This window comes from Grammomys surdaster, unplaced genomic scaffold, assembly GCF_004785775.1.
Source record: "Grammomys surdaster isolate TR1022 unplaced genomic scaffold, NIH_TR_1.0 125956, whole genome shotgun sequence".
Taxonomy (NCBI): domain Eukaryota; kingdom Metazoa; phylum Chordata; class Mammalia; order Rodentia; family Muridae; genus Grammomys; species Grammomys surdaster.
The window spans coordinates 89,649-106,770 of NW_021620775.1; the positions used below are offsets into that span (position 1 = coordinate 89,649).

The 17,122-nt window shown below is 46.0% G+C and overlaps 1 protein-coding gene across 1 annotated transcript; it reads right to left on the minus strand.

The window, feature by feature from the left end:
- Positions 1–7,698: 7,698 nt before the first annotated feature.
- Tm4sf19 (transmembrane 4 L six family member 19) lies at positions 7,699–14,568 on the minus strand. The gene is made up of 5 exons (XM_028753823.1): positions 14,430–14,568; positions 9,691–9,892; positions 9,097–9,162; positions 8,011–8,180; positions 7,699–7,882 (listed from the first exon to the last, which is right to left on the minus strand). Exons 2-5 carry the CDS (start codon positions 9,889–9,891, stop codon positions 7,699–7,701), a joined length of 621 nt encoding a protein of 206 aa, XP_028609656.1. The 5' UTR covers position 9,892; positions 14,430–14,568.
- Positions 14,569–17,122: the final 2,554 nt, after the last annotated feature.

Here is a 17,122-nt window from a genome sequence, read left to right on the forward strand (position 1 = left end):
ATTTCAGCCTTTAGACTTTAGAACTCTTGCAGGCCTGGCTCTCTGCTAATCGTTCTGAGGCCCTAGCATGCTCTTAGTCACTGGCTAATAGAGGACCCACCAAATACTCTTCATTAGCTTAATAAGCATGGCTGTCTGTAACCTTCTTTCCTGGACTATTTCCCTTTCTTCCTTCCTTTTCCAGTACTGGAGACTGACCCAGCAAATCTGCTTATATTGTACCAATAAACTAATTCTCAATTTCCCAAAACTCCTTACCACCCTGCCTCCCTTAAGTCCCTGAGTCTTTTGTGTTTGTTTGAGATCTGGTCTCAGTATTGTAGCCCAGGCCGGTCTCAAATTGATGATGCTTCTGGGTCCAGCTCTGAGATTGAGGGACCCTAAGGGGTTTTCCAGTCCCACACCTTCCTTACAAACTGCTTGAATTAGCCATTCTCGTGGTCACCTTCTAGTCACTCGCCTTGAGGGCCGACCCTAATGTGCTGTGCAGGAAAATAAACCTCTTGCTTTTGCATCGATCTGCATTTTGGTGTCTCACTCACTCGGGGGCATCTCAAAGTACCACTGACCAAGGCTGGGGGTCTTACATTTGGTGCCTACTCGTGTTTGTCTCTCTGTCTTTTGCTTTCACTTTTGGCTTGTGAGCACAGTGTTGGTTGGAAAGCCTTTGGTCTGGTGCTGTTGAAAGACTCCCCAAGAGGAGACTCAGAAAGGATGTGACCCCAAAGACACTCCTGAGACCGTCTTGCTGCAATCACATGAGTCAGGTAATTTATTATCGAAGTTTCGGGCCGATATGTGCCTCACGCAGGAGGTAGAGGAATTGACGCTGAGACCTAAAAGCTTAGGGTTAATAAATGAAAGGGGGGGGGGGGGAGGTAGGGGTGTGGGGGGGGTTGGGAGGAGGAAGGGGGTTGCGGTGCAGACACCCACAATTGGTTGTTTCAAACATCTGTAATGTGTGTAAGCAGATCTCACAAGAACAGTCCCTGGTTTCTGTGGCCTTGGGACCCAGTGTGAATGTTTATCTGAGCCAGCTCACCACCTGGCAGAATTTAATTCGCAAGTCCTTGGGACCTTGGGTGGGAGTTTTTCCAGAGAAGGCTAAAACATCACAGGAACAGATGGATGTTTCAATAATGTTCTCATTCTTAAGGAATTTACCCTTGAGCACCTTTCCTATCTCTCACAGCTGGTGGATCTTTGGAGCACTCAATTGACCTTTGTTTTCCTGCATCTTTTGTGACCGCCTTGGGTTAGCAAGTTAGCTGACCTGTTATTCTTAACTATTTGTATTAGTGAATTAAGACTTCCTGTTATACTATTTAACTAACTTAAAAAAATTCCTTTTCACTGTCAGTTGCAGAAGGAAGACATGCCTTAATGCTGTGACCATGGGGAGTATGGAGGAAGCTTCAGGCCCCCGGAGAGAGTTGGGAGGACTCCTTTTGGACACAGTACCAGCAGGATCCCACTGAGTCTTGCTATAACCTGCTTTCTGCACCCATGACAGGAACAAACTGTCTGACTGTCTGTATAACCTGGTTTATGCACCCATGGCAGGGGCAAACTGTGTGTTGATTATTTTGATTGTCTTTATTCAAAGGTTGTGTGTTCAAGTCCTGCCAGAGTTGAAACAGCAAGACATAGTATTGGCAGGAGCCAACCAAGACTTTCTATAACCTGGTTTCTGTGCCCGTGGCAGGGGTGAAATGTCTGTGTGTTGTCTTTCTCTGTATTCTTGGACTGATGTGATTTTTGGTTGTGTTCTTGGACTTGGACTGATGTTGTTTTGGCCATGAGACAGACTGAATCTATCCTACTAAACATCCTAGTTAGCCACTGGAGGGGAGTTAGGAAAAGAGGAGAAAACTTGTCAGTAGCAGTAGTCAAGAAGGGCGAGTTAGTTACTCTCTGCTTCTCTGAATGGCCCACCTTCAGAGTAGAGTGGTCACCTGTAGGGACCTTCAACTTGCAGGTGATCAAAGCAGTAGAGGAAAGAGTCTTTAGGCCAAGATCCCTTGGCCATCCAGACCAGTGCCCTATATAGTTACCTGGAAGGATCTAGTGGAGAACACCCCCCTCTTGGATAAAAGCCATTTGTCTCCAAGACTCTCACAGGTCCTGGCCATAAAGGAGAAGAATCCCATAGAGACCAACGAGTCTGTAAAGAACATCCTCCAGGACCCTTCCACAACAGATCTGCTGCTGATGGATCCTCCACCCCCTAACCCCCCTACTATAACCACAGTTCCCACAGCCCCTCTTCAAGGATCTCCCTTGACCCCTCATCCAGTGTCCCTTTGTGCCCCCTTCCTCTGGCCCCAGCAAGGGGAGAGGGTAGGAGGCACCCTCGGAACCAGGACCAGCCATGGGGACCCAGAGCAAAAGAGCCACTTCACCCAATACAACAGTGGCCCTCCCCCTCTGAGCCTATGGGCCCATAGATGAGGATGGCAATCAGGGCATGAAATATTGGCCCCCCCCCCATTTTCGGATAACCCCAAGGGGCTGATAAATCTCTTCGAGACTGTTTCATTTACGCTTCAGCCCACCTGGGATGATATCCAACAACTCATGAGAGTGTTCTTCATGACCAAAGAGCAATAGAGGATAATGAAGGAAGCCAGAAAGAATGTCCCCTCAGACATGGGGGTACCAGTGAGTGACCAGGCTGTCATAGACAGTGGGTTTCCCCTGACCCGACCTGATTGGGACTTTAATTCAGCCAAAGGTAAGGAGCACCTTAAGGTCTACCGCCAGGCTCTGTTGACAGGTCTCAAGGCAGCCAGCTGGTAGCCCACAAATTTGACCAGGGTACCTGAGGTTAGACAGGGATCAGATGAGTCACCTTCTGCCTTTCTAGAGTGGCTCATGGAGGTATTCTGTCAGTATATACGCTATGATCCCAGCAGCAAGGAGCACAAAACTACTGTGACCATGGCTTTTATAGACCAGGCTAGTAGAGATATCAGAAAAAAGCTTCAGAGGCTAGAGGGACTACAGGATAAGTAGTTGAGGGACTTAGTGTAGGTTGCTGAGAAAGTCTACCATAACCAGGAGACAGAGGAGGAGAAGGAGCAAAGAAAGAGAAAGAAAGTGGATGAAAGGGAGATTGAAAAAAGAAAAGCTGCAGGAAAGGAATTTACAAGGAATCTTGGCTAAGATAGATAGGGAAAGCAGAGAAGAGAGATTCCAACCAAAGAGAGATAGAGAACCCTTTGAAAAGAACCAGTGAGCATATTGCAAGAAGAGGGGACACTGGGCCTGAGAATGTCCCAACAAACAGAAGCCGGGGGGTGGGGGGGAATCCCAGGCCTTGGGAAAACCCTCTCAAATGCAAAGGTGTCAGCACTAGGTGAAGATGGTAATTAGGGAAGATGGGGTTCAGACCCTCTCCCTGAACCCAGGGTAACTCTGAGAGTGGAGGGGAAACACACTCAATTCTTCGTGGACACAGGGGCTCAACACTCAGTCCTCCTCCAAGCCAATGACCCCATTTCCAAGAAAAATCTTGGGTCCAAGAAACCACTGGCACCAAAATGTATTCATGGGCTACCCAAAGAACAGTGGACCTAGGGATAGTCCAGGTATCCCATTCATTTATGGTCATCCCAGACTGTCCCTACCCTCTGTTGGGATGAGATTTACTATCCAAGATAGGGGCCCAGATACACTTCTGCCAATGGGCAGCAACAAACTGGCCCAAAAGGTGAGTCCATGGGTGGGGAGAAGATCTCTCTGACCAACCCCTGCTGGAGGCCAAGGCTACCTGGTTTACAGACTGGAGCCGTTTTCTCTATGAAAGTCAGAGACAAGTGGGTGCTGCCACAGTGGACAGCACAAATGTCATCTGGGCTGAACCTTGACACCCCCCCTCCCCGCCACATCGGTGCAGAAAGCAGAGCTAATTGCCCTCACCAAAGCCTTGGAACTTGGAGCCCGCAAGAAAATTAACATCTACATGGATAGCACGTATCCCTTTGCCACAGCCCACATCCATGGGGCTATATACCAAGAGAGAGGACTGCTCACATCAGAGGGAAAAGAAATAAAAAACAAGCAGGGAATCTTGGATCTCTTGGATGCCCTGATGAAGCCAGCAACTGTGAGTATTACTCATTGCCCAGGACTTCAGAAGGGAAGAGACTCAGTGGCCCGAGGCAATAACCAGGCAAATTAAGTGGCTTGAGAAGCAGCTATGCAGGAGCTCATCCTGGTTATGGCCTGTAAGAGACACCAGCTGGGAAATGGGAATGGACTAAGGGATGGCCTCACTTAAAATATACAGAAGAAGAAAGGACTCAGATTGCTAGCCACCCTACCAACTATCACCTAGAGAAGGAAGGACAACAGCGCACACAAGAAGGAAAAACTATACTCCCCAGAAAGAAAGCAAAAGACTTACTAGGCCAAATGCACAGTTGGACTCATTTAGGGGATAAAAAGTTTGTCCAAGCAGTTAAGGGATCTAAAGTATATATAGTGGACCTCAGGTTTCAGGCCAGAGGGATAGTAGAACAGTGTAAGGTATGCCAGCAAGTGAATGCTTATGCAAGCCAAGAGTAAACAGGGCAAAAGACCTAGAAGAGAATGGTCTGGAGTATATTGGGAGGCCGATTTTACAGAAGTCAAGCCAGGAAAATATGGTTAAAAATATCTTCTAGTGTTTGTGGATACTTTCTCTAGATGGGTTGAGGCTTTCCCCATCAAGCAGGAAACAGCTATCATGGTAGCTAAGAAGATATTAGGGGAAATTTTCCTGAGGTTTGAAGTGCCCAAGGTAATTGGATCAGACAAAGGTCCTGCTTTTGTCTCTAAGGTAAGTCAGGAATTGGCAGAGATACTGGGGACTAATTGGAAGCTCTAGTGTGTTTCTGTACCATCCCCAGAGCTCAGTGAAGGTACAGAGAATGAACAGAACCCTAAAAGAGACCTTAACTAAATTGTCCTTGGAGACTGGTGCTGACTGAGTGGTGTTCCTTTCCCTGGCCCTGTTCTGAGCCTGGAATATTCCCTATCATTTTAACCTGACCCCTTTTGAGATCCTGTATGGAACCCCCCACTCCCTTGACCCTGGCTCTTGAACCCCCCAGAGTGACTTTTCAGACTGACAAGGATCTTATGGCTCAATCGCAAGCTTTCTAGATCAACCACTAGGAGTTGTGGCCTACACTTAGTACCCTGTAAAATGCAGGTACCCCAGAGTTTCCACACGAGTACTAAGTTGGAGATTGGGTATATTTTAAGAGGCATCATGCTGAAAACTTGAAAACACAGTGGAAAGGCTCGTTCCTGTTGTTGTTGACCACCCTGACCACCGTTAAAGTGGATGAAGTAACTTCCTGGGTTCACATATTTTCCGTCCAGCACTGAGCCTCAGCACCCCCCACAACCCTACCAAAGTGACTTGGAAAGTTCTCTCAGCCACTGGGGATGTAGCTTAGTCTACTACAGAGAAACATCTGCCTTATACCTGGTGGCTGGACCTTGTGTTTAATCTCTGTAAGTTAATGGTGGGCCTTGACTCCTGGGATATCCTAGAGACACAGGGGGAGAAGTTATCTGAATGTGGTGGACGAGGGACTTCTGAATCTAAACTGTGTCCCAGAAGTGGCCTTGGAGGGTGGAGCTTAGAGTGTTGGACACCCAAAGTTGAGGAGTGCTCTGCAAGAAACCCACCTCCCCGAGATGAGAAAAGCCAGCAGCAGGCCCATCAGTGGGGATTGAGGGGGACAGACCACTTTTTCTGTGCTACTTGGGGGGTGAAACATTGGGAAGCACATACTGGAGACCATTCTGGAGCAATTAAGGATTCAATGGCCAAGTGAAAGAAGGGCTGGCCAAGTGGAAGAGTGAAAGAGAACAGAATCAGGGCTGGTTCAAGTCTTGGTTTAACTCCTCCCCTTGGTTAACCACCCTTATATCCATCCACCTTGTTAGGACACCTAATCATTCTCCTACTACTGTTGACCTTTGGATCCTGCATATTGGACAAGCTTACAGCCTTCATAAAAGAGAGAATAGGAACAGTATAGCTGGTGGTCCTGTGCCAACAATATGAGACCTGAGGACAGACCTGAAGAATAGGAGTTAGTTACCCAAGACCCCTGAGTGTAGCTCAAGGATTGGAGCTTGTACAAAAAAAGGGGGTGGGGAATGAGGGACCCTAAGGGCTTTTCCAGTCCCACACCCTCCTTACAGCTTCCCCTCGTGCCTGGGGTTAAGGCTAGGCCAAGTTCCATTCTCCACCCACAGGAACATTCTTTTTTTTTTTTTGGTTTTTCAAGACAGGGTTTCTCTGTGTAGCCCTGGTTGTCCTGGAACTCACTCTGTAGACCAGGCTAGCCTCAAACTCTCGAACTCAGAAATCCACCTGCCTCTGCCTCCCAAGTGCTGGGATTAAAGGCATGCGCCACCACCGCCTAGCAACAGGATCATTCTTGAGTAAAAAATTCTCAGAAAAACTGCAGAATGTACTGACTGATAGTCACTTGACCCTCTGGAAAGCCCCAGGTAGTGTTCAAATGCATGTCATGATCCACCCATGCTTGCTAGCCAATAGATTTAAAGGTCAATATGCTTAGCCAATAAATTTGAACTGTAACCTTGCTGATGTAACCTGTGCCCCTCAAAAGTATAAAAACTGCTTGTAATAGCCATTCGGGTGGTCGCCTTCTAGTCACTCACCTTGAGGGTTGACCCTAATGTGCTGTGCAGGAAAATAAACCTCTTGCTTTTGCATCGATCTGCATTTTGGTGTCTCACTCACTTGGGGGCATCTCAAAGTAAGTACCACTGACCGAGGGTCGGGGTCTTATAAGATCACAGGTATACACCGCCAGCCTCTTACTCTTCTTGTAAGGTTGCTACTGGATCAGGATCTCACCTTTATGACTCATATATCCCTGATCACCATGTAAGACCCTGTCTCCAATACAGTCACACTGGAGAGCAGGATTTCATGTAGCCTACGATTCTGAGGAAGCACAGGTCTATTATAACAGTAAACTTGAATTTAGAAGTTAGGAGGTGAGTCAGGCAGTGGTGGCATGAACCTTTAATCCTAGAATTTAGGAGGCAGAGGTGGGCAAATCTCTGAGTTTGAGGCCAGCCTGGTCTATGAACTACTTCCAGGAAAGTCAGGGCTACACAGAGAAACCCTGTTTTTAAAAAAAGAAGAAGTTAGAGAGTCACCTAGCTGTGTGTTTGGGATTAGAAGGTTTGCTATTACCTAGGAGTCCCAGATTCTCTGTCTTAACATGTTGCCAACTTTTATAGTTGTTTTTTTTTAAAAAAACACATTTATTTATTTATTATATACACAGTGTTCTGCCTGCATATATGCCTGCATGTCAGATCTCATTATAGATGGTTGTGAGCCACCATGTGGTTGCTGGGAATTGAACCTATGGAAGACAAGCCAGTGCTCTCAACCATCTCTCCAGTCCTTTTATGGGGTATTTAAGAGGCTGAACTGAGATCATTCATACACCAGCAATGACTTGTTGCTGTATTACCATATCATCTTAAAGAATACAGCATGACTTTCAGTTTCTTCAGTCATTCCCCCTATGAGCAAGGAAGCGCTGTCATCCTATAGGAAGGCTTAAGGGGGATTCACAGCCTACTCTTGCAGAAAAGGTTAGGGGAAGCTTGCCATGAGAGTGCCAGTTCTCACATGAAGGCATCTGATACCTAGCACTTCTCACAGAAGCTGCAGAACAGGCTGAGGATGCTATTGACAAGATGGATGGCCACCAGGAGAAGCTGGAGGAGGCTGACACACAGGAGGATGGAGAAGAAGGCCACGTGCCAAACCACGGCCTTAGAGGGCTCCAGGCAGACGGAAGTCCAGAATGAACGGTCATACAAGTAATTCCTAGGTGCAAGAAGGAAGTCAGGGGTTGGGAATAAAGAAAAAAAGACAATCAAGGAACTCCAATAGAAAACCCAGGGTCAGGCTCCCCTGGCTCAAATCACAGGATTGGGCTTATAAGTAATCGCTACCTGTTGTGCAGATCTTTAAAGGGATAGCCGAATTTCCAAGCTTGTGTCTGATTGAAAGATGAGACATCGAACATGCAAAAGGGACCATCTTTCAAGGCTACTCCAGAAGTGACAAAGCAAATCACAGCCCCAAGCAGAGCCAGGCCACTTGACAGCAGAGCAGTGAGCACCTGCAGAGGAAGCAGAAACATAGCTCACACAGAGCTGTAGTCAGGCAGGCGGTGGGGTGACATGGCTAAGTCTGACTTCTCTGGTGGCCATTCTCCCACCCTTAAAACATGTCCACCATGGCTGATGAGGTGTCTGTTGCCGGGTAGAATCAAGATGAGATTGTTGAGAAAGGACAGACAGACAGACAGACAGATACATGGATCTGCATCTCCTCACTGCACAGGGTCTTAGGACCTTCGAGCAGGCAGATACTCTCTTGCTCTTCTACTGCAGTGTCTCAGCTCTGAGCTAGCAAATTGTTGATTGCATGTGCACTTTTCTCCCCTAGTGACAAGCTATAGGTTTTTAAAAAAGACTTATTTATGTATATGAGTACACTGTAGCTGTCTTCACATACACCAGAAGAGGGTATCAGACCCCATTGTAGATGGTTATTAGCCACCATGTGGTTGCTGGGAATTGAACTCAGGACCTCTGGAAGAGCAGTCAGTGCTCTTAACCACTGAGCCATCTCTCCAGCCTGACAAGCTATAGATTGTAAAGCTCTGAAATTCCCACTCTTGATCTCTCCTTTTCAAATTGAATACAAAAGGCAGGAAGGAAGCAGATAAGGAGCTGGCTCTAATGTTAGAGGACTCAAAGTTGGTTAATCTGACAGAAGTCCAGCATCATGGGTCTCCCAGTGCAGCAAGCTCACATCACTTGGGAACACATGTTGAAGTGTAGCTTCTCTCCAATCCACACCCAATTGACTTCCTGGGTCAGAAACCCAGGACGAGACTGAGCAATTTGTATTTTAGCAAATTATTCAGAAAATGTGTCTTTCAGCCTGAAAACTAAAACTGCCCCTGGAGCCCTCTGCCTCTAGAGCAGAAAACGTGGAAGTTGTGTTACAGGGGTAGGACTGTCGCTTACCTGCAGGCAGGGTGCACTCTTACTAAAGCTGCCTGTCATGGAGATGAGAGTTGCTGCCAGGAGTACCTGGAGAGCAGAGAAGTAAGTGTGTTACTAGGAGACTAGGTAGGGCCAGAGGGATGCCTCCCTGGTTAAAAGCGCTGATGCTCTTTCAGAGGACCCAGGTTTGGTTTCCAACACACACCGTGGTTTACAACCTGTTACTCCAGTTCCAGGGAATCTAGCACCCTCTTCCGGCCTCTGGAATTTTCTGCACCCACATGGTGCACATACATACAGTCAAAACACCCACACACATAAAAATTTTTAAAAATCTAAGAGATTGGGTGATTTGCATTTTTAGTGGCACACAGTTGCTGCAATGGCCTTAGGGCCCAGGTTGAAAGTTTAGCTGATTTGACTCTGTAGGTGCTAACATTCATCTAAGTTTCTTGGATCCAAGCTAAATGTCCAGCAACCCATGACAAGTCCCCTTTCTCTTTAGACTGTTTATGGACCCAACATCACCTTGTTGGAACACCCAACACCACCTCCCAGCTCCATTCCTGAAAGAGGCTTTTGGGAATTCCTCCTCACTAAACCCAAAACACATACCATGAGGCCTCCTCCCCAGAGCCCAGAGCCCAGCATGGCATGCTTGCCAACGAGGCCCCTCGTCAGGTAGGTCACATCCCAGTTAGGAAAGAGGAGTGCGATGTTGGTACCAGCAGCACACAGGGATGTAGCCCCCAGGCTCAGCCCTAGGAAGCGGGAACAGGTCCGTGAACAGGCCACCACACAGGGAAAGGACAGCATCCTGAAACAATGGGAAGGGGTCAGGGCAGAGCAGGGCAGGCGTGCCCAACAGGATGTGGTACAAGACAGAGTGGAGACGGCTTCTGTGAACAGATCGTATCAAGGACAGCAGCTGAGCTTTATAAACACTCTGCCTTTCTAAGCCTTCCCCATGATTCCCAGCACCCATACGGTGGCTCACAACCATCTGTAATGGGATCTGATGCCCTCTTCTGGTGTGTCTGAAAACAGCGACAGTGTACTCACATACGTTAAATAAATAATAAAATCTAAGCCTTCCCCAGTATATAGGAGTTACATCCTCCATTTTCTGCCAAGCTCTGACCACACAACGTTTCTACAGTCCATCATATTTTGTGTGTGTCCTACTATAACCAGTAAGGTTATTTCTCTATTTCTCTTTTAAAATTGTATTATATTTTATTTGTTTAGGAGAGGGGTGGGCATATATCACAGATTTAGAGGTCAAAGGACAATCTTTCTTTCTTTCTTTCTTTCTTTCTTTCTTTCTTTCTTTCTTTCTTCCTTCCTTTCTTTCCTTCCTTTCTTTAATTTTTTGAGACAAGGGTTTCTCTGTGTGGCCTTGGCTGTCCTGGAACTCCCTCTGTAGACCAGGCTGGCTTTGAACTCGTAGAGATCCAACTCCCTCTGCCTTCCAGTACTGGGATTAAAGGTATACGTTACCTCTACCCCACTCAACTTCCTTTAAAGAAAAATTATTTATGTTTATAAATGTTTTGTCTCCATGTACATCTATCTTTATACCAGAATAGGCCATCTGATCCCATGAGACTACAGTATAGATTGTTGTGAGCCACTGTGTGGATGCTGGGAAATGATCCTCTGAAAGAACAGACAACCCTCCCCCCAAAGGACGGATTTTAAGAGTCTGTTCTCTCCTTCCGTCATGTTTGTCCCAGGGATTGAACTCAACTTGTCAGACCTGGTGGCAAGCACCTGCTGGGTCATCCATCTTAACAGCCCAATGGTTATTTCTGTTCAACAAAGCTTTTAAAGGTGTCATCAAGATGCCCATTTTCCATGCTTCTTGTCAGTGGTATTTTGATATTGTTGTTTGTGTTGTTTCTTTTGTTCTTTGAGACAGGGTCTTACTATGTAACCCTGGCTGGTCAAGCATGTAGAATAAGTTGACCTCAAACTCAAAGAGATCTGTCTGCCTTGCAAGTGCTGGGATCCAAGGTGTGTGCCACCACACCTGGCTATCAGTGGTGTTCTTATTGCTTGTCCGGTGTAATAAGAAAAAAAGCCATAAACAGGAAGTAACATTATTCAAAGGTAATCTGGTTATACATGTAGAAAATCCTAAGCAACCTACTAAAAATTGCTTGAACTAATAGGTGAGTTTAGCAAAGGATATAGAACAAAAATATTAATATTGCACTCTATCCTATATACAGGTGATGGCAAGGTGAAGTGTTTAAAAGATATCTATAAAAGCACAAAACAAAAATATCCATGGATATCTCCAACAATGGTTACAGGATGTGTGTGCTAAGAATTAACAGAGCAATGTGGAGAAAAGGAAAACATGAATGACCAAAGTCAGCATGGTTGTGCATACATGTAGTCCTACATGAGAAGGTGAGGCAGGAGAAGGAAGATCGTATGAGCCCAGGAGTTTAATGCTAACCTGGGGGTGGGGAGGGAGAGCAGGGATGAAAGGAGAGAGGGAGAGAGAGAGAGAGAGAGAGAGAGAGAGAGAACTGTTAGAGGTTTCTTTTGAGACAAGGTCTCACTATGTAGCCTGGTTGACCTGGACCTCATTATGTAAAGCAACCTGGCCTCTAACTCACAGAGATCAGCCTGCCTCTGCCCCTTTGGGAGTGCATCACCAACTATACCTGGCCTTGTTAGCTTGTGTAAGCTACAGTTTGTGGTAAGCAGACGATTGCCAAAAACAGCACTGAAGAGGCAGGTTCTCTCCTCAGCTGGTCCCCACTGCCCTTGGTGGCTGGTGATTTCCATCAGGCCATGTTCTCCCCACTCCCCTCAATCACCTATTTTTCTGTTTTGTGTGGTGAGTAGCCTCTAGCAAGCCCTTTCACACTGAAAAAAGCAGCTTGTTCCAAGTGAAGGGCTGTCTGGGTCTTGTTTGTGGAGGAGCTAGGGGTTGATATGAAGGACAGCTTCCACCTGAGACCTGGGGGGAAGGCAATGGTGTGGAGCTAGGACAGATGGAACCTGCCTCCTTGCTCCAGATTTGACTTCAAAACCCCTGTGAGAATCTGACTCCAGTTCAGCTATGAGGAGGCAAAAGGCCCTCTAGAAAACATTCCTCCCTGCAATGCTGGAGGTTGTGGAGTACAAGGTCCCCCCTTGTACTGAGTTCCTCATCATCTTGTGATCTAGGCAGTCTTCCCTCCTCAGATTACCTTGCCATTTAAGGGCAGTGCTCCGCTAGTGACATTAACCCACTATGTCTCAGAAGACTGTTTTTGTCAGGTCCAGGAAGGACCGACTGAAGGACTGATAGGTTACTGGTCATCCAGGAATGTGTTTTGAACTTGGCCCAGGAACTACTTTTGGTCAGGAATGGCTTCAGCACCTGCTCATACCACACAACTGTTTAGAGATCCCTCCAAGTACCAAAACCAAACTCTCCTGTGCCATTTCAGGAAAGCCGAAGGAAGGGCTGAAACATTAGAGAGCTTGCGCCAGGCCTGGCGGCACACACCTATGATCCCTGATTTGGGAAGTAGAGTCAAGGAGATTAGGAGTTCAAGGCTGTTCTCCACATAGTGAGTTTGAGGCCTACCATGGCTACAAGAGATCCTGCCTCAATAAACAAAGTAACAACAACAAAAAAAAAAGACTTTCAGTTATTACTGAACTTTAGATAATTAACAAATGAATAATTCTTGGTCAGGCATGGTGGTGCGAGCCTCCTATCCCAGCACACACAGGGGGTTGGAAACAAAGAGATTTGCAGTTCAGGCTAGCCTTAGCTGCAATGTGTATTTGAGGCCAGCCTATACTATATGAGTCTATCAGAAAACAAACAAACAAACAAAGTTCCACAAAACAAAACAAATTTAAACAAATAGAGGAAAAACTGCAAACCTGAGTGTGGTCTTTTGGGTAAGTGGAATTCAGAGACCACATAACTGAATACAACAGGCTCACAATGTCTTGGTGAGTGCCACACCAGAGCCAGCTGGACCAAGATGTAAAGAAGTGGAGAAGGATGATTACACGTACTGCAAATGGAGCAAATGGAGCAAGGGGACTTTATTCAAGGACCTAATTCATAGTCATACCAGGGTGGTCCCACTGGACGTAAGTATATGTACATAAGCATGCTCAGTTAAATCATTCTGAGCAAGCTCAAGTTATCGGAAAATGAAAAACTAGAAAATTTTCAAGGGAGTGGCACATATATGTGAAGCAATGGGCAGAAACGTCTCTGGGCATTCGCTCAGCTTGCAACATGAAACTTTAACTGAAAATGGAGGAAAGGATACCTTGAAGGGGGACTAACACAAGAGTCTATCCCTGAGGGTTCTGGCCTTGCTTAGTCACTAGTAAACCTTGGCTGGCCTGCCCTGAGAAGAGCAAGGGGGCCCTACTCCATCTAAAGAAAAAGGATGCTGTGACTTGGTGTGCCTCTCACTTCCTCTCAGTGACTGTTCCCTTAAAAACCACAACACCCTGAGATCGCCTTCCAAACATGTGAGTCAGATTAGCAAAGAGCTTGGCTCGTTTTCCTATGGGGGGAGGCAGGTGGGATCAGAAGGTCAAATTTGGTTTTGTTTGTTTTTGAGACAGGGTCTCTTGTACTGGAGGCTGGCCTTGAATTTCTGATCTTTCTGCCTCCACCTCCCAAGTGCTAGGACCTCAGGCATATACCATTATTCCCCAAAGGTCAAATCTTAAAACTAGGCTGTAAAGGAGGCCCTCAAGCTCGAACCTGAGGAGCAGGCTGAGTGAAGCAATCATCAGCCACCGTCTGGGCACAGGAGCACTTGCCTGGGAGGAAGAACACAAATTCTGTGTCTGTTTTTTCCCATTTCCCATCTTTCCCTGCATCCCTTAGTGGATACTAAGCAAACGCCTAGTCTTTGCCAGACAACTGTGCGAGAGCCTAGGAAGAAAATGGTGAAAATAAATAAATAAATAAATAAATAAATAAATAAATAAATAAGAAAATGGTGGAAAAAAATAGTCCCTTTCCTCAAGGACTATAAAGGTAGGGGAACAGGTAAAAAGCAAGAAAAATAAAGCACAGTAAGGGCAGAAGCTCTCACAGGACTGCTTGACCCTTGCCTGTAAGACAAGGCCTCCTGGAAGGAGCACTGTCACAGCAAACGACTATTAAGGAGGCACTGGATGGGAAAGATATTCTAGGCAGGTACAGAGGCCTGAAGCTCACCAAGACACTGTTCACTGAGAGGCGGCCTCGAGTCCCAGTGGTTAAGCAGCAGAGCCAGGACTCTGTATTGTAAGACTGCCACTCTTAACTGTTAAGCCCTGCTCTTCTGGAATATATCACTTTAGTGGATCCTCTCATCTCTGCTTACCTGTTTCTGACGGCAAGAATCAGGATGGAACAAAAAAGTGGAGGAGACGCTCTGTTCCAAATGGGCCTTGGCTCCAGCAGCCTGAGCCAGGATCCCTACAGGGTCAGGCTTGCAGGGTCAGGAAGGCTCTCCATATGTAAGCGGTCGCCCGAGGCATCATGTGTACTCGAGTGGGGGTGTGTGTCCACAGCTGCCCACGGGGCCTCCACTGAAGAATCATTCTGTCACAGGCGAACCCTGTGCTCATGACCCATTCTCTGCTCATTTTCATGTGATTCCAAGGAAGGGAACATGGACTCACAAGCTCAGTGGTCTTAATGAGTCACTGGATGCACCCAGGAGCAGTCCCTCAGCTGCCAATGCCACCAGCACCCTTCCCACACCAGCTGCTCCATCCTGCTGTGTCATCCTTCCCTGTACCATCTGGGCTCCTCTGAGGGCCAACTCTGAGCACAGTCCACCTTTTCTTCCGTCTCACCCTGCTTACTCTGCCTCGGTCGTTTTTCTTTTCCCTCTCGTGGTCCAGCACAAGGCATCATCCTGTAGTGTCACAGTCACAACAAACACTGAATGCCACACTGTGACAGCTCCAGACTGGCCTTTGGAAAGCTCCTATTCAAGGCCCCAGCCACCAGATGTGGAAGCTCCCTGCAATCCTAAAAAGACAGAAGTGGAAGCAGGAACCCTGTCTCAAAAGCAAGACAGAACAAAAGCAAAACCAAATAGCTTAAAATTCTTCTGTGTCACATTAACAGCAAAGACGACAACTAATACCCAAGAATGTCCGTATCATTTTTCTGGAAGCCAAGTAAAACATTTCTCCTTAGTTAACTTCCTTTCTCATACTTAGCAGGGACAATTATAAAGACAAAATATACTATATTTGGTTCTTGGTTGTTGCAGCCAGTTTAAGAATTTATATAAAATAAACCAGGCAGTGGTGACATATGCCTTCAATCCCAGCACTTGGGAGGCAGAGGCAGGTGGATCTCTTGAGTTTGAGGATAGCCTGGTCTACAGATTGAGTTCCAGAACAGCCAGAGCTGCACAGAGAAACCTTGTCTCAAAAAAACAAAAAGAGTGTGGGGGGGAGAATTTATAGAAGACAGGATTAAGTTCACAAATTCTGGAAGTGGAGTGAGACACAAATCTCTTTTAAAATTATTCTTATAATGTAATATGAATAGGAATTTTATGTGTGTGCCTGGTACCAGCTGAGACCAGGGAGAGCACTGAATCCCCTAAAATTGGAGTTACAGATGGCTGTGAGCCACCATGTGGGCACTAGGAATCAAACCCAGGCCCTTTGCTCTTAACCACCTTCCTAGCCCCAACCACAGACATCTTAGACAAATGGTCTTGCAGAATGTTTCCTGGGAACTTTAGTTCACACAGCTGGTCCTAGAGCAGTGGTTCTTGACCTGTGGGTCCAGACCCATTGGGGTTGGGAGTTGGACGACTGTTTCACAGGGGTTGTCACTTAAGATCATGGGAAAACAGATATTTGCATTATGATTCATAACAGTTGCAAAAGTAGTCATGAAGTAGCAATGAAAATAATTTTATAGTTGTGGTCATTATTACCAAATGAAGAACTGTATTAAAGGATCACAGCATTAGGAAGGTTGAGAACCACTAACCTAGAGAGTGAAGGCTTTATCTTTCCTGATCTGAATACCCTAAACCTAGCCTGATAGGAATTCAAGAATTATTTGACTGAGTTAATTCTTCTACCAGGTAAAATAAAACACATAATCTCTGCACAGAGTTTACCTCTGTTAACAAAACAAAATGAACCAAAATGACTTAGGAAAACCCTTGTGTGTGTATATGAGTATGTGACTCACAGGCATGCAGTGCCTTCGGAGAGGCCAAGGTGTCAGAACCTATTTTTCTGTTATAAAATAATAACCTCCTCACACATTTTGAGATTTAAATAAGATGTAAAATGTACCTTTTTAGTTTTTTCTTCCTTCTATTCTTGGATCTCAGCCTAACAACAGGAATCTTATACATGGTACTGTTAGAACATCTTTTTTTTTTTTTTTTTTTGGTTTTTCGAGACAGGGTTTCTCTGTATAGTCCTGGCTGTCCTGGAACTCATTCTGTAGACCAGGCTGGCCTTGAACTCAGAAATCCACCTGCCTCTGCCTCCCAAGTGCTGGGATTAAAGAACATCTTATATTTATACAATTAGTGTAATTGGAATGACAATCACTGGTTATCAGTCAGCTTTTTAGTATATTTCCGACCCATAGACTTACTTAATGGCTGACAATCCTAGATAGGTATTATTTATTTATTATTTATAAAAATTATTTGCTTAATTTATGTATATGAGTACACTGTGCCTGTCTTCAGACACACCAGAAGAGGGCATCAGATTCCATTACAGATGGTTGTGAGCTGCCATGTGGGAGCTGGGAATTGAACTCAGGACCTCTGGAAGAGCAGTCAGTGCTCTTAACTTCTGAGCCATCTCTCCAGCCTCGTGTATTATTTATTTATCTTTGGTTCTGAGACAGGGTTTCTCTGTGTAGCCTTGGCTGTCCTGAACGCTATCTCTGTAGATCAGACTGGTCTTGAACAGAGATCCAGTTGCCTCTGCCTCCAGAGTGCTGGGATTAAAGGTGTGTTCCACCATTGTCGAACTTGTATGACTATTATGAGAACATTACCTGTGGAATAAGGGG

What these genes read in the sequence shown, in the direction of transcription:
- Tm4sf19 (XM_028753823.1), bottom strand. Translation starts at nt 9,891, where the DNA reads ATGCTGTCCTTTCCCTGTGTGGTGGCCTGTTCACGGACCTGTTCCCGC. An exon ending in TCTGGGGAGGAGGCCTCATG is followed by an intron (nt 9,163 to 9,690) that starts GTATGTGTTTTG and finishes TCTGCTCTCCAG; the next exon opens with GTACTCCTGGCAGCAACTCT. An exon ending in AGAGTGCACCCTGCCTGCAG is followed by an intron (nt 8,181 to 9,096) that starts GTAAGCGACAGT and finishes CTTCCTCTGCAG; the next exon opens with GTGCTCACTGCTCTGCTGTC.